This window comes from Vulpes lagopus, chromosome 10 (genome assembly GCF_018345385.1).
Source record: "Vulpes lagopus strain Blue_001 chromosome 10, ASM1834538v1, whole genome shotgun sequence".
Taxonomy (NCBI): domain Eukaryota; kingdom Metazoa; phylum Chordata; class Mammalia; order Carnivora; family Canidae; genus Vulpes; species Vulpes lagopus.
The window spans coordinates 47,249,384-47,270,430 of record NC_054833.1 but is presented as its reverse complement, the minus strand read 5'-3'; the positions used below and the strand labels follow the sequence as shown (position 1 = coordinate 47,270,430).

The window sequence follows — 21,047 nt, the reverse complement described above, 5'->3', positions numbered from 1 at the left end:
GTGGTTTTTATCCTTTATTCTATTAATATAGTATATTATGTTAATTCATCTTATAATATTAAACTATCTTTACATTGCTGGTTTGAATGCCACTTGATCAGAGTATATAATCCTTTGTATATGTTGCTGGATTCAGGATCAATCTGACTTTGGAAGAAATGCAGAAATTAGTCAAGTGAAGTAGTCTCTACAAAATCTTGTTTTTAATGATATTTTTTAAAAATTAGAAAGTTCAGTTATCAGTATCTTTTGTCATTAGGACTAGTAACCCAAAAGATTGAAAGCACTTCACAAATATAATCTATGTTGCAATTAACAATGTAGAATGTGTTTTGAAACTATACATTCTTCTAATGTTAAACAAATATTTTATTCACCTGGATAAGGAGGACTCATTTCAATTTTGTGATACCTGCCTATTCATTTCTTTTTTCTTTTAATATTTTAATTATTCATTTTAAGAGAGAGAGAGCCTGTGTGTGTGAGTGGAGGGAGGGGCAGATGCAGAGGGAGAGAGGTTACCTCCCATGCTGAGTGCAGAGCCCAACGTGGGGCTTGATCCCACAACTGTGAGATCATGACCTGAGCCGAAATTAAGAGTCGGGTGCTCAACTGCCCGAGCCACCCAGGTGCCCCATATTCATTTCTTAGTGGTATATTTTGAAACTATAATTCATTTTATTTCATTACTACAATTAAAGGCTCAAAGTCTCTTATGACCTTTCTGAAAGACAAAAACTCAGAAAATTCAAACTGCAATTTTCATATCTAGCTCTTGTTTTGAACAGTGAACATTATGGATTTATCCCCATTTTCATCCTTTTCTTTCAAAATGAGTTTGAAAAGATCGTTCTCTTTTTTACAAGCTAGAAAGTGTCCTTTGTACAATGAAGACTCAAATTGTATCTTATCATCATGGCCTGGAACACTTCTCTGAAAGAATATGATGTCATTTCCTTCATCATTGATACTATCCGGAGGACTCATTTTCTACAGAGGGAAAAAAAAAAAAACATGGTTCAATTTTTTAAGGGCATGAACAGTTTGAATACATGTGGTTTATTTTGAAGTTTATCACTACACAGAACTAAAGAAGTTTTTATTCTCATGAGTTAAGAAAAAACAAACAAACCTTTCAATGTAAGATTACTGATATCTTCTCCCTCTTATTATTATTATTTTTTTAAATTTATGATAGTCGCACAGAGAGAGAGAGAGAGTCAGAGACACAGGCAGAGGGTCTTCTCCCTCTTAATTCCAAATCTATTCTCCCTGTTTACTCTGGCTTTTCCCACCATTGAATGCACATTCAGGTTTAGGCTTGTAGTTTCTTTTTTCCTCTTTCCTGAGTGGAGTCCATATCTGGTCAAGACGAAGTAGAGTTCCAGCACAGACCAGCTGTTTGTGCTATTAGTTCCTGTCTTCTTCAACCATTCACAGCTAAACAAGTTGATAACTCCACTCCTAGGCATAGGCTAGCTCTTTTGAGCCAAATGTGAGAGAGGCAGAAAGCGGCAAGCATCTTAGCTTCTTTCTTCCTTCAGTGGGGCCGAGGACTGAAACTTGCTATAAATAGATCCCCTACTTGTACTGGGGCAATGCCTTGGGTTCCAGTATAGCCTTGCTTATTGGCTGAGATAGTACTTTTGCTCTTCCAAGCACTCTAGTTCCATAGTAGATTTCAATTTTTATCCTGACATTGGCTGGGCCCTACCCTGAACCAAATGTTGACTCCTATATCTTTCAGCCACAGCATAAGGTTTTCTCAAGGATAGCTAGATCATTTGAGACTATAATCCTGCTGGTCACCCAACTGTACTTTTCCTATTATTGCATCATATTTACTTCTTGGGATGGGCTAGAAAATGTGAGGATCACCTGAGATTCTTTCCATGTTAATCCCAGAGCCAGCAGACATTTTGATTTTAATTTTGAACCCTTGGTAGCAAAGATTACCCTGATCCTGTCTAAGGAACTGATGGAAAGACCTCCAGACCCAAAATAGCATTCCAGCATCCTCTCAAGATATCTGAAAGAATCTGAATGGAGGGGGCTACCTCCAAACTTCTCAATCAGTGGAATTTATAATTCTAACTGACCTTTGTCCTTTATCAACAAATGAGAGTCCTGAACTGATGACAGTATAAACGAGTTCACTCCAAGCTCATAATTCTATGCCTGTCTACAATATACCAGAATTTAGGAAGAGACCCCAAACTGAGGGAGCCAATTTGGGACTAAGCTAAAGTCTAATGTATAAGTAATAGATCATCCCTAGTTAAAACTCCAAGAGGTCTAGAAATATTAGAGAGAGGTAAACCTTTTAGTTCAAATCTAGTGTGGAAAATTATTGTTGAAAGTAGAGGTGTGGATAAGCAGAATAGGTGATCTCTAACTAGTTCGATGTCCTATTTCAGAACAAAGGCAAGGAAATCTGGGGGCAGTGGCTCTTCTTGGTTTTAGTGTTGATTATTCAGAGCCCTCTTTGAGAAGGTGCACAAGTGGACATGGAAACAATCCCAATGACCTTGGCGAACCCTCAACTTGGAAAGGTCTACCTGGTGAAACTTGGGTGTTCCAAGGGCCTAAAGTATTCTTTACATCAGGAGGAATTGAATCTGAACCCAGGGAAAGGGAAGCTTGACCTAACGTCTAATTATTTTGGTCCTCTCCCAAGTGCACTTGTAAATCTGAGAGAACCCTGACCCTGCCTGTAGTATAAACAAAAAATAGACACTGACAGTAAGCTCTTGAAGCAAATCCCTCTTGGTGTCTTGAAGGTTCCTGCCCAAAGAAAATCGGGGATAACCAGGAGCACTAGGACTTTAGAGCTAGTAACCAACCCAGAAAGGTGAGCACATAATGGCAGCCAGTTGTGTCTTACAATCTAGAATTTAGTCTATATTTATAATCATGACTAAGATCCTTATTAATGGGTGGAAGACAGATTAAAGAACATGCATTAAAAATTGTCCTAGGGGGCAGCCCCGGTGGCGCAGTGGTTTGGCGCCGCTGGCAGCCTGGGGTGTGATCCTGGAGACCCAGGATCGAGTCCCACATCGGGCTCCCTGCGTGGAGCTTGCTTCTCCCTCTGCCTGTGTCTCTGCCTCTCAGTCTCTCTCTCTCTCTGAATAAAATAAATAAATCTTTAAAAAAAAAATTGTCCTAGGGATCCCTAGGTGGCACAGCGGTTTAGCACCTGCCTTCGGCCCAGGTACCACAAAAAAAAAAAAAAAAAAAAAAAAAAAAAAAAAAAGGTGTTCAAGTAATGATACACCCATTAAAAAATTTTAAAAAAATAAAATAAAACTGTTCCTAAATCCCTCCTTCCCACTAAGTATCACCTGAGTCCTTCCATTTGCTATGAAGCTAATGAAATTTAAATGTCAGAGCCCCTCACTTGTCTTCCTAAAGGCCTTTTCTTTCTTTTTTAAGATTTTATTTATTTGTTCATGAGAGACAGAGAGAGAAAGAGGCAGAGACACAGGCAGAGGGAGAAGCAGGCTCCATGCAGGGAGCCTGACATGGGACTCAATCCTGGGTCTCCAGGATCAGGCCCTGGGCTGAAGGCAGCGCTAAACCGCTGAGCCACCGGGCTGCCCAGGCCTTTTCTTATTCTAAATAAACCATCAACTTTATTACTTTGGTGATTTTTTATATTCTCTTTCCTTAAAAGGGCTGCCCAAATTATAGAAGCTTCAGGCTCTCGAAGACCTGGATTTGCCTAGTTCCTACTCTACCCCGAGCATTATTTCCATCTTAACATCCTCCCTAGTCTCTCTCAACAAGACTGCTTACAGGTTAGGTTCATCCATTGCTGAATCTGCCTCCACAACTGAATTAGTTGTCCTCTACCCCAGAAGGCTGGAGCTTAGTCAAGTCCCTCCTTCCCTTCTGAGTTTGTTGCTAAATAATAACATGCTTAACCCACTCCAGCTCATTTGTTAGCTCCCAGGCCTTGAAAGCCATTATGATAACTAAGCTTCCTGCCAGTCAGGTCAACATGGGAGATTCCAACTGCCACCAGAAGGGAGTGGCACTCTGGTTGGAAGGCGATGGCCTAAGGGCACAGCTAAAGTTGGAAGTATTTGTTGTATTGGTCTTCCTTGGAGGATATATTTTAATCAATTAACTAATTAATTCGAGAGAAAGGGAGAGCGCATATGAGCTGGGGTGGGGTGGGGAAGGACAGAAGGAGAGGGAGAGGGAGAGAGAGAAGGTAAGGTGGGATCTCACATTCCTGAGATCAGGACCTCAGCTGAAATCAAGAGTTGGATGCCTAACCAACTGTGCCACCCAGATTCATTCATTCTTTCTTTCTTTCTTTCTTTCTTTCTTTCTTTCTTTCTTTCTTTCTTTCTTTCTTTCTTTTTTCTTTCTCTTTCTTTTCTTCTTTCTTTCTTTTTCTTTAGACAAGAGGGAGGCAGAGACACAAGCAGAGGGAGAAGCAAGCTCCTGGTTATGGAACTTGATCCCAAGACCCTAAGATCATGCCCTAAGCCGAAGGCAGATGCTCAACCACTGTGTCATCTGGATGCCCTGGATTATATTTTAAAGTGGCTCTTTCTACCTTCCCAAATGTTCCCTTGACATGTTCACTAAAGTTATAACTAGCTTCCAGTAGGAACTGGGTGACCTTGACATCAGTTGTTTATTGGCAAATCCCCACTTAGCAAGTCTTTCATGTTGTGGATTCACCTTTGAAACACTGTCAACTTGTGAGCATGCCCTGGCTGCTGTTATTGGGAAGAAAGTTTTCTGGGTCAGTCTGTAGCTATAGTTAATGGTTGTTTATTTGATAATACTGGAGAAAATAGAGAAAAATAATGGAGAAGAAAGAAAAATAAGCAGTGGCCAGAGGTAATTTATCTGACCTTGAGACAGATTAAAGAGCATTCAGTTGATTTAAGTGCCTGACTTTTGATCTCAGCTGGAGTCTTGATCTCAGGGTTGGGAGTTCAAGCCCCACATTAAAATGTATTTATTCACTAAATAAATAAAGAAAATAACATACACAAAGAAAGTGACATATATCAATTGAAAGTTGAAGGATGTAGCCAAGACTTAGGCTAAGAAGCAGGAACAAAATAATTAGGGATTAAAATATAAATTACACTATCATCAAAATTTACAAAGTAGAGGGCTTACAGAAGGTCAGTTAGCTTCATTCTCTGTGTTAGGACTCATTCTGGAAAGTCACATGCCATTCTTTACTAATACATGATAATTCATGTCTGTATTCTATATTATTACTTCATCCATGGGTTGATTATTCAGAAGACTCTGGTTCTGAAACAAGTCTGCCCCTTCTCCCCCTATAGCAGGCTCAGAAAAACTATGATGTTATTGTAATGTTAGAGAGTCTGACAATTTTTAGTAACTATCCATTTTCATGCTTCTCTGCTTCTTGCTACTCTTGTTCTAGATAAAAGGTTGGACTGAGGATATTTGGGTTTTCAAATTTTGCACAAAAACATGACTAAAACAAATTAAGGCTCAGTCTTACCTGAAAGGAAATAGTTTTGTTCTTACAGGAGAGAGTAGACATTGTCTTATACTTCACAGAGATAGTTACTGCCAGACCTCTAGTGAGGCTATCTTTATACATATAGATGATAAATATGGTATGGGGTGCATTATCTGAAAGAAACCATTAATAAAGGAAAACACTAGTTAGAAAGAAGTCTTGCAAATCAGTATTTATGGAAATTAGCTTAAGGATAATCCTTAATAGACCCATTACCATTACTTTGAGGTTCAGTCAGTTCAATAGGCACCCTCACATTCTTTAAAACACATTCACAATATGTATTGTAACACAAATGATGCAACTTTTTGAGTGTTTTACAGATCCTTTGAGTTCTAAAAAAGATTGTTTTTAATTTTATTTATTATTTATTTATTTATTTATTTATTTTAAAGATTTTATTTATTTATCCATGAGAGACAGAGAGAGAGAGAGAGGCAGAGACACAGGCAGAGGGAGGAGCAGGCTCCATGTAGGGAACCTGACATGGGACTTGATCCCAGGTCTCCAGGATCAGGCCCTGGGCTGAAGGCTGCAGCGGTAAACTGCTGAGCTACCCAGGCTGCCCCTGTTTTTAACTTTAAATGCTAAATAGAACATTTAAAAAATCTGTTAAGGTAAAAATTTAGTTTTTTTCAAAAGTGCACAGTCAGTTTCAACTCTGCTTTAGCTCTGGTATTTAGAATTCAAACCTTGGGAGGCAAACTGATTCACTTTGTAAGGCACTCTAAGTTTCTGGCGTAAGACAGACTTACCTGAAATGCTTGTATATTTATTTTTGAGTTTTGAAAATGCCGCCAGCAATTTCAGCTATAAGCAGCAGGTATTAAGGATATATGTAGAGATCCTATATAGTTAATGTTATTAACAAGTGAAGGGATTGATGACCTACATGTAGGGTCACAGCAGGACCTCTAGCAATGTCTATTGCATCTAATTTTCACCCCAACTAAAAAAATGTGGGATACCCTATCAAGTTTCTTATGAGTGAAATTATTACTACTCCTAGGACTTTTCATCTGAGGATTAGATCTATCAGAGAAAAACAGAGGTAGTTAAATGGAGTGGCTAGAAGTAGTTTATCACTTTTACGTTACAAATATATATTTTTAAAAATACCTGTACAGTCAGAATCAGGCATATCCTCAAATACAGGTTGATTTCCCTCGTTAACGAAGAGGACTTGGTCGTTCAAATTTCGTATGATTGAGAGTTTAGGTTCAAGCTTGCCAAAGTAATCTGATTCCAGGCCTTCTACAATGCACATTAAATATCCTTTAAAAATACGTTTTCCCCCCGCTAAATTTACAAATAAGCATACTATATGTCTTTCAGTTTTCAATAGCTACTGATCATAATCTGGTACAGAAGCAGCTATGATAAAGTTGCACAGTGTTTCTTTAACCCACTTCCAAGAGCACGCCCCAGTTCTTGTTATCACCCAGAACTACTCTACTTTTACAGTTTTATATTCAAATATTCTGTTTTCTAACCACAATGTCTCATTCCTTTAGCTTTCTTAAGCTTTTCCTCTACTTCAGAGTTCTGCCTCTTAAATCTTCTCCCTGTCTAACCTCTTCCTGTCTTCCCTATGCAGCTTGGACCTCGTGGCTCATCATTTTATCTACCCCTTTGCCAGTATCTTAAATCTCGAATTTATTTGTCCTCCTACTACAAAACCCCAAACCTGGCCGCCTGAGTGTGGCTAGCAAACAATTATAGAAATGTACAAATTGGTGCCATCACAAATTCACCGATGCAATGTCAATACATTCTGTTAACACTATTTTTCCTAGTGTTCTTAAGTTTCAGTGCCTAAAATTATTTATAATAAACACATTATTTCTATAATCAGAAAACATAAAGCTCTTTTCACTTTGAGATTTAGAATTCCTCCATCAATTGTATCCAGTCTGTAGCTGGCCTTGTTTCTTTCTTCCTTTTAATAGCTAAGCTTCTGGTAAGAATTGTCTGTATCACTTCCTTACCATTTACTCTTCTACTAATTGCAATCTGCCTCTGCCTCCATTTCTCCATTAAACTGCTTTCGCTGAGATCACCAAATTCCTTGTTGGCAAATGTGATAGACTTTCTGGTCCTTGGTTTTCAAGGCTGCAAAATCTAACAGGGTGTCTATGAACTCCAGCTTGAAAGGCTTTCCTGGGATTCTGTGGCATTCTCTTGGTTTTTCTCTTTCCTTTTTGGTTACTCTGTTCTTTATCAGCTTCTTATTCTACTGCATCCTTTAAATTCTTTCCATAGAGTTTAGTCCTTGGCTTTCACTTTCTCACTCTATACATTTCCTCTGATTTGTCTTTTTAATCCTACAGCTTCAGATGTCATTTCTATGCATAAGTCTCCTACATCTATATAACCAGCCCAGATTTTCATCCCGAGCTCCAAACTATATGTCCAAGGGTCTACTGGACATTTCCACTAGGATTTCCCACAGACAAGATCCAAAACTAAATTGATGTCTTTCTCTTTGCTCTGCAAACCTCTTGACCCTATTCTTCCTCTTGTGTTTCCTATTTAACTGAATGGTAGAAATTGCCTATGTGAAAAAAATGTAGCCATCATCTTTTCTTTCTCTCCCCAGCCCCAATCATGTCCTGTTGATTCTTTCAAATATTTCTAAAATCCCTCCACAGCTCTTCATTGGTACCTGCTGTGCCTACCTTAATTCATGTCACCATCATTTCTTACAGGGACTGCAATAATAGCCTCTTAATTGGTATCCCCATGTCCGTACATCAGTTCTTTATATTGAAGCCAGAAGGAATTAAAATTCAATTTTAATTAAAGTTGAAATTCAGAGAGATGATCATATTATCTCTGAATTTTAACGAGGCACATAGCCACTCAGAATAAAGATTAAATTTTCCAGATTTCCTCACAGCTGGTGTGGCCACATGACTAAATTCTAATGGATGGAATATGAGTGCAGTTGATGTGTGTGACTTCTAAGAAGAGCCTTTAAAAGGAATGGGGTTTTCTTCCCCTTATTTTGAATCCTTTCTTGCTGGCTGGGATACGGACCCAGGAAATGTGGTAATGCTTTTCAAGTATGTGAATGTGTTCAACAACCCAGGGATGCTGGAATAACAAGAGAGAAGAAACTTGAGGTCCCAAAATCATCAGGCAGTATCTAGCCATACTAATCCTAAATTACTGACTTGGACTTGTGTTTGACAGAAGCATTTCCTATCTTATTCAGTTACTATGTTTTTGGATCTCCTTGTTATGGCAAACCACTCTGAATACCAGGTCATATACACTGTGCACAATGAACCCCTATTATCCCAAAGATAAGGTACAAATTCCCTATCTTGGAATAAGGGAACCTTCTTTATCTGCGCCCTATTATCATTCTTCTCTCACTATTCTCCTACTCCCATTCTGAGTTACTTTTAATTCCTCATAGCTGCCATGCTTTCTTTCATATCTTGGCCTTTGCATGTGGTCTTTTCCCTACCTAGAATACTTCCTCTTGGCTAACTCCTATTCACTCTTCAAATCTGTCCCTCCTTCAAAGTGCCCTCCCAGAATCTACTGGACTGAATTAGGTGCCCGTTTTATGTGCTCCCTTTGTGCCTTTGTAACACTTAACATATCGTATTCCAATTGCCTTCCTGATGTGCTTGCTACTTTCTGCGGGAACCATGTTTTGCTCACCATTGTATCCTATTGCTTAACATAGTGCCTGGGATATAGGTATCAATATTTATTGAATTAAATAAGTGGAGAGTAGGGCAATCTTTAAGAAACATGAGGGGTTATATGCCAATTATATCTCAGTAAAGCTGGGGGAAAAATAAACATGAAAAAGTAGGTTTTTTTTTTTTCAAATAAATTGCCATCTTCTATTTCCAGTTCAGTAGGATTACTTTAAGAATGGGAAAAGTGCTATTTTTAAGGAAAAGCATGAGAAACTATACTGTGGACTTTAACAACCTGGGGGTCTGTTAGAGGGTCACAGGCCAGACATGGGTATGATCTTACCTAAACACCAGAAGGACAAGGCCTGGGTGCATTCACATCTTAATAAGACTCAGTGACTTAGCCTCATAATTCTGCTTGCTCCACCCTTCCCCAGCTCCTCTATTTCCAGAAATCTCTGGCTCCTGGGCACCTCCCAGGCTTTTTCCCAAAGCATTTCTGAGAGAGAGGGTTGAAGAAGGAAGATTTTCTTGATTTTGGACAACTCTCATGCTTCAATCCCTTTTTCCTCCAGAGAATCAATGATTTCCTGCTAATCTCAGGATCTGTATAACAGGCAATGACTACTTTGTAGATTCTAAGGGCTAGAGAATTTTCTAAGGTGTAGAGAGAAACATATTTTGCTAGAGGTTCCTTTTGTATCCCTTAGGGTCATCTTTATTCCAAGGCTGTTCTTTGGGGTCCATATTCCTTTGAGGGAAGATTCACTTCTCAAATATACTGGTACCAGTTTTTCTCAGCTGAGAGTGGTGATATGAGTGTGTCTGACAGACACTTACTCAAGTAGTTACTTATTTTACAAAGAAAGAGAAATAAATTTATACTTTACCATCACTTTCCGCTAAAGGAGAAAAAAGAGAAACAAAATATGTTAAGTTCTATATTTCAATTCAGAATATTTTTTACCCTATCATTTCATTGCTCTCCTGTCACTCCCCAAAATTTAACCACTATCTTACCAGTGATGGCCTTTGTGGAACTCCATCAGAAATATTATATAATCATCTTAAAGGTCCCATAAAATGAAGCTCATTAGACTTAGTGTGTTCTCAGGTAAATTAGATATAAAACCTATATCCAGGGTTTATAAATTTAAATTTTCAGTTAAAATGAAATTTTATAAAATGAGAGATTTACTCTTAAGTTCATTGTTTCTTTTTAAAAATATTTTATTTGTATATTTGACACGAGAGAGAGAGAGCACAAGCAGGGGGAACAGCAGACAGAGGAGAGGGAGAGGGAGAAGCAGGCTCCCCAGTGGAACAGTGAACCTGATGCAGGCTGGATCCCAGGACCCTGGGATCATGACCTGGGCTGAAGGTGGATGCTTAACCGACTGAGCCACCCAGGTGCCCCAGGTTTATTATTTCAATGGAAAAGTCACCTGGGGATTTTCTATGAAGCTTTCAAATGAAGTCAGCCTTTCAAGTGAACCCCAACTGCCCAGGGAAGATTAGTCATTAGCACCTGTTTTTATTTGTCAAATATGTTTACCTAAAATGGTGTAACTCACTCACAGAACTCTAAATGTAAGGTATTTCTTATGTGATTTGCAGTTTGTTTTGGGAAATTATATTCCCTGAATGTACCCAATTTTGTGGGATTTTCATGATGTGTACCTGAAACCACCTTGAGTTAGCTACTGTTAAAAGTGCCAGGATTTATGGTGGGATGAGGTGCTAGGATGTTGGACATATTGTGGTTAATTTCTAGAGGCCCAATATTTTTTCTCTCCAGAGAAGAGTGTCATTACAGAGAGTATTACAATGCAATTTGGTGACAAAAAAGAGGCACTTAATAGTTCACCTCACAACATCTTTTCTAGCTGCATACATTTCTGAACCCTCATTTGGCCTATTGCCATAAGCTTACCTTTAAAGTACAGTGTATTGTTAATAAATTGCATTTTCACAAAGTTGATGCAATCGTCTTCTATTGGGTTAGTAGCCATCTTTATTCCTAATGAAAGCAAAGCATTGTCTATGAAAAGGTAGTGGTTGATACATATACATAAAAAGAATTTTTACTATTTACTGCCTTGTACTACCCCGAATTCAGAAGTCAGTGTATCACCCAGCATGCTGATGAACACTGTGGACACTTAATAAATGCTTGGGTCTTTGCCTTATGAATACACATACTCAGATGTTCTCTTGCCAACCATCAGATATTTGGAATCTAGAAAATGTCTTTTCATAAAACAGTGTTATAAAGGATGGATAAGTGGCCCACTACTGAACTGAAATATTGTCCTAGTATCTTGGGAGAAATAGAATATCAATATAAATATAAGATGCCTGTCATTTAACTAGAGATTGGCTCTATCTCTGTCTTTCAACCAAAAGGATCACGTGCATGGGGATTTAACGGGATCACTTCACTGTCAAAATACTTAAAGTGAGACAATGATAAAAATGATCCCTTCACTTGGCAGTGAGGGTGAGGCTTGTCATCTGGTGGCTCTTTTTCTCTCTAAACAGCAGCAGCAGCAGCAGCAGCTTTAGATCTGGAATTTGGCTTATACTATGCCTTTTACACAAATAATATGTAAATATACAGTATTTCTGTAAAAAACAACAACAAATAATATAGGCCTTGAAAATGTTAAAACTTTTCTTTGCTCTTCTCTTGTGCCCCTACTCTACTCCACTCCACTCCAATATAGTATGTATCCTTCCAGACCTTTGTCTATGAAGCAGGGAATTTGTGAACTTGGATGGGAAAAAATTTACATATTTATTTTTATCAGTTTCTAACTGAAATTTAGCAGTTCCTTCCATTATGGTGTAGGAAACAAATTATTGGCAGTACCTGTAATGTCATTAATAGAAATACATATTTCCTATTGTGTTATCTTGAGATCTTGAAATAAAGTTTGAAATTTACAGAAGTGATTGGTCCTCCCAGTAGATTTTGTAATTTATGTGTTAATGAAGAAGCACATAATTATACTATATCAAAATTGGTTAAATTTTTTTGATAACTCCATTTTGATACAATAGATTTCCTTTATAATCCTAAGTATTTAATGTTATGCATGTAAAGATATTATTTTGAGAAGGGATTCATAAATTGCACCAGATTGTGGGTCCATGACACAGAAATGTTTAAGAGGTTCTATCTACTCCAGAGTTCAGCAGTACCTTGGATTCCCCCCTTTTTTTTTTTTTTTAGATTTTATTTATTTATTCATGAGAGGCACAGAGAGAGAACAGAGACCTAGGCAGAGGGAGATGCAAGCTCTATGCAGGGAGCCTGATGTGGGATTCCACCGCGGGACTCCAGGATCATGCCCTGAGCTGAAGGCAGACGCTCAACTGCTGAGCCACCCAGTCGTCCCAGTACCTTGGATTCCTGAGGGCAGTTACGATTGGAACTCTAAGGGAGGTGGTTGGGTCACAGTCGTCATTGGCATATATAGGGGTATTTAAGCTGAAGGTTCCAGTTAGAGAATTGACTCGAACATTTTTCTGATATAGTCTGCTGAAGCCAGATATATATGGTAGAGGAAGCAGGAAATTAAAACCCAGTTTAAAAACGTAATCCAAATTAGGTTAACCCAAAACCCTTGTCAACTGGTGGCTATTTAAATTTTATCTAGGTTCAGTTCCTTATACACATACAAATGTGGATAGTTATCAAATTTATATAGATATATAATATACAAACATATGAAATAACAGCTAGGGTGGTCTTCTCCACAAACTTTAATGTTATGTAATGGACTCGTATTTTTGGAAAATAATTTACCCAAAAAGTACTAAGTAGTATGTGCAGGAATTGTATGAATTTACTTATGTTTACTAGAGTGAGTAGTGAATCAATGAGTGAATGGATTTAGAGAACACTGTTACCTTAAAAAATAATAATATTACACAATATTTGAAATCATCAGTTAATTACTGAGCATGCACTAGGTGTCAGGCGTGGCGTTAGAAAGCTGACAAAACACAATACCTACCCTCCAATTACTCAGAGTCTAATTAGAGACAAATACATAAACAATTCCAAAATAGTATAATGAATGCTTTAAGAGCTAGGTTTACAAGAGACCCTCTCTGTGTGCCTGGCGTGTTGAAGAAGATATCTTAGAGGAAGTGATAACTGTGCTGATTTGTAAGAGAGACAGGCATTTTCAAGGCCAAAGGAAGAGCTTTCCACAAAGAGGGAACAGTCTAAGCAAAAGCCAGGAAGCAGGGAATTCTGAGAGAACATGGCTTATTTGGTGCCTCATCATTATTATTGTAGTTGATGCAAATGCAGCCCCATTTTACAGGAGGTAAGTATTCTTGATGATCTCACATAGTTAAAGATTAACTTTTCCTCAGGAGTAAATAGAAAAGTATGTAAAGTGTTATCCTTGGAGTACATAAATCTACAACAACCAAAGTAGTATTCTAGCTTTCTTTCTTTGTTTCAACTTTCTCACCCACTAAAGCTTTGCATAGTGCTCTCTCCACACACTCTATCATGGTGGTATTTGGCTTTAATCTTGCACCTGTTTTTCCAACTTATTTATTTGGAGATGTTTTTCAGCACAACAGTAACAATACCCCTCGGCACTTCAAAAGCATTACTATCAGGTATAAAAATATTTAAAATTATGAGAGTAGTGAATATTTTAAAAATACCATACAAAACCCGTATGTCTCAGGAACTTCTGATATATTTAAAGAATAGCCTAGTTTACATAATACTGACAAGGAAGTAGATCATTGTCAGGTATAAGAGACATTTAAATGTGTCAAGCATGTTTTTTTTTTTCAAGAGTGTTAACAGTTCACAACTCACTTAGCCTACCAGCTTTGAAATTATGTCATTCTAGATAAACTAATTTGGAGGACTTCACATATTTTCATTATGTCTATGAAGTGAGGCTCTTATTTTTTACATTTCATGAATTGATCCTGCCTAGTTCAATTCATATAAAATGCAACTTGCGATGTAGTTCAGTTTGACAAAACTCCGGAAGGAGAGTCAGATTATAAAGACCTGGGTTAAGTAGGCTAAAGAGTTTGAACTGTTTTTCTGAAAAAAATACTAATTTTCTTCAAGTAGGAGAAAGACAAATTTATGTTTTAAAAAGCTTGCCTTGGCAGCAGACTAGAGGATGGGTTCTATGGGTAAAAAATGGACAGAGCCCAGAAAACAACCTCAGAAGCAATGTTAACAGTTCTGGTAACAGTTGATGAAGCTATAAACTAAGGTAGTGGCTGTGGGGATGAAAGGAGATTTAACAGCAGGATTTTTAAGCTGATTGGCTGTAGATCAAATTGGAAGAAGGAGGAACTGCAAGTGATTTCAAAGTTGATGGCTTGGGCAATTTGCTGAGTGGTTATAACTCACATAAAAAGAGAATGACAGGCTTGCGTAGAAGATAATTAGTTTAGTTTTGCAAATCTCAGAGAGAAGTGTCAGAGAAGGCAAGGGAGAAAGGAATTTCAAAGACATGCTTGAGATCAAAAGCTGTAGAGCTTACAGTTTAGATACAAGCTCAAACTTGTTCATTGAACTTGGCAGTTAGTAGGAAGTTTTGGTGTTAGTAGCACAGTATGGGGAAAGTGGAGGGAGCAGAGGCACGCTGATAAAGATCTAGAGCAGAATTGGGTGGGGAAGGACGAGAGGTGCAGGGTAATAAGACAACAAATACAAATCATTCTTTTAGGGAGTTTGGCTATAAAGCGAAGAGAGAGGGTGGGAGCTAGGTGGCGGGGGAGGTGGGCAGGGGCAGTATGTAACTTGCAAATTTCAGTTTCTGACTCGAGACCCACAGTCCAACTGTAGGATATACTCATGAATTACTTTCCGAAACATTCTCAAGTAACCTGTCCCAAATGGAAACCAGGGAGTCCTCGACTCCTTTGTCTAAACTGCTTCATAAATACTGTAAACTAGAACTCAGAAATGTCTCTAGAGGGGATCCCTGGGTGGCGCAGCGGTTTAGCGCCTGCCTTTAGCCCAGGGTGCGATCCTGGAGACAGGATCCCCTCGATCCGGGATCCTCGAATCCCACATCAGGCTCCCAGTGCAGGGAGCCTGCTTCTCCCTCTGCCTGTGTCTCTGCCTCTCTCTCTCTCTCTCTGTGTGACTATCATAAATAAAAAAAAAAGTATTAGAAATGTCTCTAGAATTTGGTATCTTTTCTCCATTGCCATCACCACTGTTTTATTTATTTGTTTATTTACTTTTTATACTGATTAATCCAGTTTTTTAATTTAAATTGAATTAATTAATATATAGTATATTATTAGTTTCAGAGGTAGAATTTAGTGATTCATCAGTTGCATACAACACCCAGTGCTCATTCCATCACCCAGTTACCACCCCCCCTTCCAGCAACCTTCAGTTTGTTTCTAGTGTTAAGAGTCTCTTATGGTTTGTTTCTCTTTCTGATTTTGTCTTATTTTATTTTTCCTCTCCCTTCCCCTGTGATTCTGTTTTCTTTTTTTTTTTAAGATTTTATTTATTTATTCATGAGAGACATAGAGAGAGGCAGAGACACAGGCAGAGGGAGAAGCAGGTTCCATGCAGGAAGCCTGACGTGGGACTTGATCCCGGGTCTCCAGGATCACACCCTGGGCTGAAGGCGGTGCTAAACCACTGAGCCACCCCGGCTGCCCTGTTTTGTTTCTTAAATTTCACATGAGTGAAATCATATGAAAATTGTCTTTCTGACTGACTTATTTCACTTAGCATATACCCTCTAGTTGTATCCATGTCATTGCAAATGGTAAGATTTCATTTTTTGATGGCTGAGTAATATTCCATTGCATATATACACCACATCTTTATCCATTCATCTGTTGATGAATTCATCTGGACTCTTTCCATAGTTTGGCTATTGTGGACATTGCTGCCATAAACATTGGGGTTAAGTTGCCCCATTAGATCACTATGTTTATATCCTTTGGGTGAATACTTAGTAGTGCAGTTACTGGATCATAGGGTAGCTCTATTTTTAACTTTTTGAGGAACCTCCATACTGTTTTCCAGAGTGTCTGTACCAGCTTGCATTCCCACCAGCGGCGTAAGAGGGTTCCCCTTTCTCTGCATCTTCAACATTTGTCATTTCCTGACTTGTTAATTTTAAGCCATTTGGACTGCCCACCAGCACTGTTTTAAATCCAGTCCTCATCACTTCCGACATCTTCTATTTTAATACTCTTTGACTTGGTTTTCTTGCTTCCAGACTCCCCTAGGCTACATACTGTTGCCAGTGTCACTTCCCCTGCTAGGCCACAACTTCCCTGCTTTTGTTGCCTGCCGAACCTTTCATTCTTCATCCTTTAAGGCCCAGCTCAAACATTTTCTCTAGGGAAGCCTCCTGGACTCCTCCATTCCTACCTAGTCATTCTTTCCTCAGTGACCCCCTCCATCAATCCCGGTTTATGCTTCTCAAATAGCTCTTACTACAAGATTATTCCCAGCTTCCATCTAAGTTTCTTTAAAATGAATTGTCCTTTTTTTCTTGAATCCTCAACACTTGGAAAGCTTGTATACAGCAAGAGTTCAATAAATGTTAAATGAATAAATGTTTGCTAGGATAAATTGTGCTGCCATGACAACAGTGTGGAGGGGTTGGTAGAATTTTTTCTGTCTTAAAACCTTCACTCTATCTGAAAGCCAATGAGAAAGAGAAGGAAAATGAAGAAAATATGAAACATATTTTATTTTACTTTTAAAGTGATTTTACTTATTTGAGACAGAGAGAGAGGGCATGCATGCTTGAGGAGAGGGGTAGAGGGAGAAGGAGAGGGAAAGGGAGAGGGAGAAAATCGCGGGCAGACCCCATGCTGCTAAGTGGGAGCCCTATGCAGAGCTCTATCTCACAACCCTGAGATCCTGATCTGAGCCAAAAGGAAGAGTCAGATGCTTAGCTGACTGAACCACACAGGTGCCCCTGAAATATATTTTATAAAATAGAGTAACTTCTTCAATATTCTCCCTTTTCGTTTTTTTCTCTATTGATTTTTTTATTTCATGTGTTTATTTTTAATTCTTTATTTTCTTGCCACTCTTTGTTAGATCTCAATACAGCTAAGATTACAAATGTTGTGCCCCCTTTCACTCCTCTCCTCAGTTTTCCTCTTTTGCTTCCTTATCCGTGTTCCTTTGCTTTCTTAATTCTAGTCTATGAAAATTATAGTTCCCATTGGGTAAAGATACTTTGAATATCTCATCTACAATTCTCAGATTATTGACTTTTTCTTTTTTTAAAGGTACAAGCCACCTTGGAACGATCCTCTGGGGAATATGCACTGGAAATTGGTTCTTTGAAACAAAGCCAGTTTTAGTTATACAAGCCTTGGAAACCATCCAAAGGCTAGGGAATGGTAGAACTCCTGATGGAAATTAGGTGGTGGGCTTTGCAGTCTTGCCTGGGGTGAGGGACTTAATTTGGAGAGTCTCAGTTTCCTCGTTTGAAAAAAGAGGAAGTTGAATCGTTAATTTTTCAGATCTTATCCAACCCAGCGTTCTGTAATTCTAGATTCTAGGTAAGGCTGCAAGGAGAGAAACATTTGTATGTGGCATATATGCTCGTAACCACTTCCTCATATCTAACACAACATGTAATGATTGAATATTTATTATATAGCCAGCATTGTTAACCCATTGGAGTTTAAAAACATACTATTAAAGTAAAAGTGTCTTGAATTTGAAAAGCAATCACATTTATCCTTGCTGTGGAATTACAATTCTGTGGCATAGGCATGTCATGAAGTGAAGAAGCATATTACCTAGTTCCCTAAAATCAGGTACGTAGTCATCCTGATAGCAGCAAGATCAAAACCTAACTATTCAGTTCTATAAATCATTTCGTTCTTAAAAATGTTGCCCTTTTATGAATATATGCATGTAGGTGTGGCAGAAATGGGATGAAAGAAGACCTAGATAAAAATTTAGGTAACGATAAAAGATGTATATGTAATCAATGGGTACATACAGACTCAAAGGAAAAAGCAAAAATGGAACTGATGTAGTTGGAATGGCCTTGTGTGAAAAGGAGAATCAAATTTAACCTTAAAGAATGCTTAAGATTTGAATGAATGGAAAAGGAGATGAAAGAACATTTATGTGATCATTAAAACAATGTTGTGGTGGAGGGTGGACTGAAGGAACCATATTTTAGACTGTAGCGGAACAATCCTGCTGTCCTCTAGTGGACTCAAGGCAGGGTGGGGTTAGAGAGGGCTTTGGAAATCACTGGAAGAATGTGGATTTATCATCTATCTATTTATCTGAAGTTTATTTATTTTTCTTAGTAACTTCTATACCCAGTGTGGGGCTCAAACTCAAGACCCCCAGATCAAGAGTTGCATGTTCTTCTGACTGAACTAGCCAGGTGCCCCCGGAACAATGTGAATTTAATCTTGCCGGCAATAGGAATGCAGATTACTGAGCGAGCAAATGCATTATGAAAAAGACAGAGGTAGGCTATGACACTACTATAAGAATTCATGTAGGAATTCACAATATTCATGTAGGGATATTATGAACAGGCCAGGTTATGAAATATATTGTGGAGGATGATTTAATAGTAATTGAAATAGCTGGACATAGGCAAAAAGAAAAGAGTTTAAGGGCATCCTAATTTTTGTTAGTCACACTTCAAAACAGAGATTTTTATTCAGCCCTTTCCTTCTTGTGAAATAAAATTCTCCTGGGGAATACTATAATTTTGTAAAACTGTAGGCCAGCTAAGGGTGTTGATGCAGATTCTATCCAAATAACCAATCCTGGGCAAAATTTTTTGTTTGCTTTTAGAATCATAGATTCAGAGTGGAGACTCCCTTTGGAGAGAAGCTTACTTATTTTATCACTTATTTATTTTTTTTTAAAGATTTTATTTATTTATTCATGAGAGACACACAGAGAGACAGAGAGAGAGAGGCAGAGACACAGGCAGAGGGAGAAGCAGGCTGGCTCCATGCAGGGAGCCCGACATGGGACCCGATCCTGGGTCTCCAGAGCCTTGCCCTGGGCTGAAGGCAGCACCAAACCGCTGAGCCACCCGCGCTGCCCCTATCACTTTATTTTTTTTTAAACAGATTTCATTTATTTATTTGAGAGAGAGAGAGAGAGTGCACAAGCAGGAGCAGGAGAAGGGGCAGAGGGAGAAGCCGACTCCCCGCTGAGCTGGGAGCCCAGAGCCGGGATGGATCCCAGAACCCTGAGATCATGACCTGAGCTGAAGGCAGACACTTAACCCACTGAGCCACCAGGCACCCTTATTTTATCATTTTAAAGCAGCGATTCTCAAAGGGCTAATGAGGTCAAAGCTATTTTCATCACAATTTCAAGATATGATTTGTCTTTTTCTTCTCATTTTCTCAGGGGTGTACAATACAGTTTAGCAGAGGCTATTGTGTGATACTCTTCTGTGTGATACTGTATAGATTGAACGCAGAAGCAGATAGAAATGCAGCTGCCTTCTAGTAAGCCAGACATTAAAGAGATCCATAAAAATGAAAAACAATGTCACTCTTCAGAGTAGATTTTTACAAATATACAGTTATCTATATTAAAAATATTATTTATGCTAACCCATGATGTGCTTGCTATTTTAAAATAAATTAAAAAGTCACTATTTTTTAAATTTCTCAGTTTTAATTTCTAATACAGTAAATGACAGTAAATACCCTAGAAGAATAAAACTTTTTCAGGCTCCTCAGTAATTTTTAGGAATGGAAAGAGGTCACAAGACCAAATAGGTTGAGAACATTTGCTCAAAAGTGATACACTCCATTGTTGGTTAAAAAAGAGAAAAATCTTCCACTTTGACTTTGCTATATGTTCCCTACATTGTTACTGCCTGGCCATCAATTAGTGGTGTCACAGGACTCACATTGCTCTCAAACACTTTTCTAGCTTACTTACTTTTAAACCATGACTCATTTCCAAACAAAGAGGAATGATATTTCTTACCTGTGCTGGATAGTTTCCTATAAGAGGAAGGGTCTGGAAGGTTTGAGGTCTCTTTCTTTTCCTGAGGCTGTGTAGATGGGAAAAGGTGGCAGCTGAAGCAGCCAGGAATGCAGAAGGCATCGAAAACAGAGCCAGTTGTCGTCTTATCTAATAGCCATCTGGGGGAGGAGACCAAGTGTCTGGGGGAGGAGACCAAGCGATTGGGAGAAAGGAGGAAGAAGGTGGAGGGAGGAGACTGCTATGGCACGCCTTGGACCGGCCGTCACATGTGGGCTCTTTCCTAGGGCAAAAGAACTTGAAGTACTGTTAGGGAATATGGGTATTTCTTTTCATGTAAAATCACGATTTTAATGAAATAATTTCTTCTGTAAAAGTTGGAGTTTTGGGCCTTACAAAGCTTGTGCCTCTTTCAGAAGCACTGTACTTCCAAGACTCCTCCCCCCTTTTTAAAAGATTCTTTTTTTTTTTTTTTTAGATTTATTTATTTTAGAAAGAGTGAGCATGGAGGGGATAGAGGGAGAGAATCTCAAGCAGATGCCCCACTGTGTGGGGAATCTGACTTGATTGGGATGCGGTGAGTGCAAGGTGGTGGTGGAGGGAGACTATCTCTGGACCAATGAAATCATGACTTGAGCTGAAACCAAGAGTCAGACACTCAAGAGACTGAGCCACCTAGCTGCCCCCTAAGCCCTTTTAGAAAAGCACCTGCGTGGCCAATTAGAAGCATCTTTTCTCATATTAAACCCTGTTTTGAGGGACGCCTGGGTGGCTTAGCGGTTGAGCGCCTGCCTTTGGCTCAGGGCATGATCCCAGAGTCCCCAGATTGAGTTCCACATTGGGCTTCCTGCATGGAGCCTGCTCTTCCTCTGCCTGT

At 38.8% G+C, this 21,047-nt stretch overlaps 1 protein-coding gene across 2 annotated transcripts; it reads right to left on the bottom strand.

Annotated features, from left to right (window-relative positions):
- Positions 1-181: 181 nt before the first annotated feature.
- On the bottom strand, positions 182-20,524 carry IL18 (interleukin 18). Of its 2 annotated transcripts, none has more exons than XM_041769785.1 (6): positions 20,174-20,524; positions 11,120-11,206; positions 10,077-10,088; positions 6,647-6,778; positions 5,507-5,640; positions 182-990 (listed from the first exon to the last, which is right to left on the bottom strand). In XM_041769785.1, exons 2-6 carry the CDS (start codon positions 11,196-11,198, stop codon positions 769-771), a joined length of 579 nt encoding a protein of 192 aa, XP_041625719.1. In that variant the 5' UTR covers positions 11,199-11,206; positions 20,174-20,524; the 3' UTR covers positions 182-768. The 2 variants fall into 2 exon arrangements, with proteins under 2 accessions (XP_041625719.1, XP_041625718.1); XM_041769784.1 differs by having other exon boundaries at positions 6,647-6,781; positions 20,174-20,510.
- Between the last annotated feature and the right edge of the window lie 523 nt (positions 20,525-21,047).

Excerpts from the sequence above, each read along its gene's own strand:
- IL18 (XM_041769784.1), bottom strand. The coding sequence starts at position 11,198 with ATGGCTACTAACCCAATAGAAGACGATTGCATCAACTTTGTGAAAATG. Across the intron at positions 5,641-6,646 it reads GCCTGATTCTGACTGTACAG|ATAATGCACCCCATACCATA; the intron begins GTATTTTTAAAA and ends GGTTTCTTTCAG. Across the intron at positions 991-5,506 it reads ACAAAACTATTTCCTTTCAG|AAAATGAGTCCTCCGGATAG; the intron begins GTAAGACTGAGC and ends TTCCCTCTGTAG.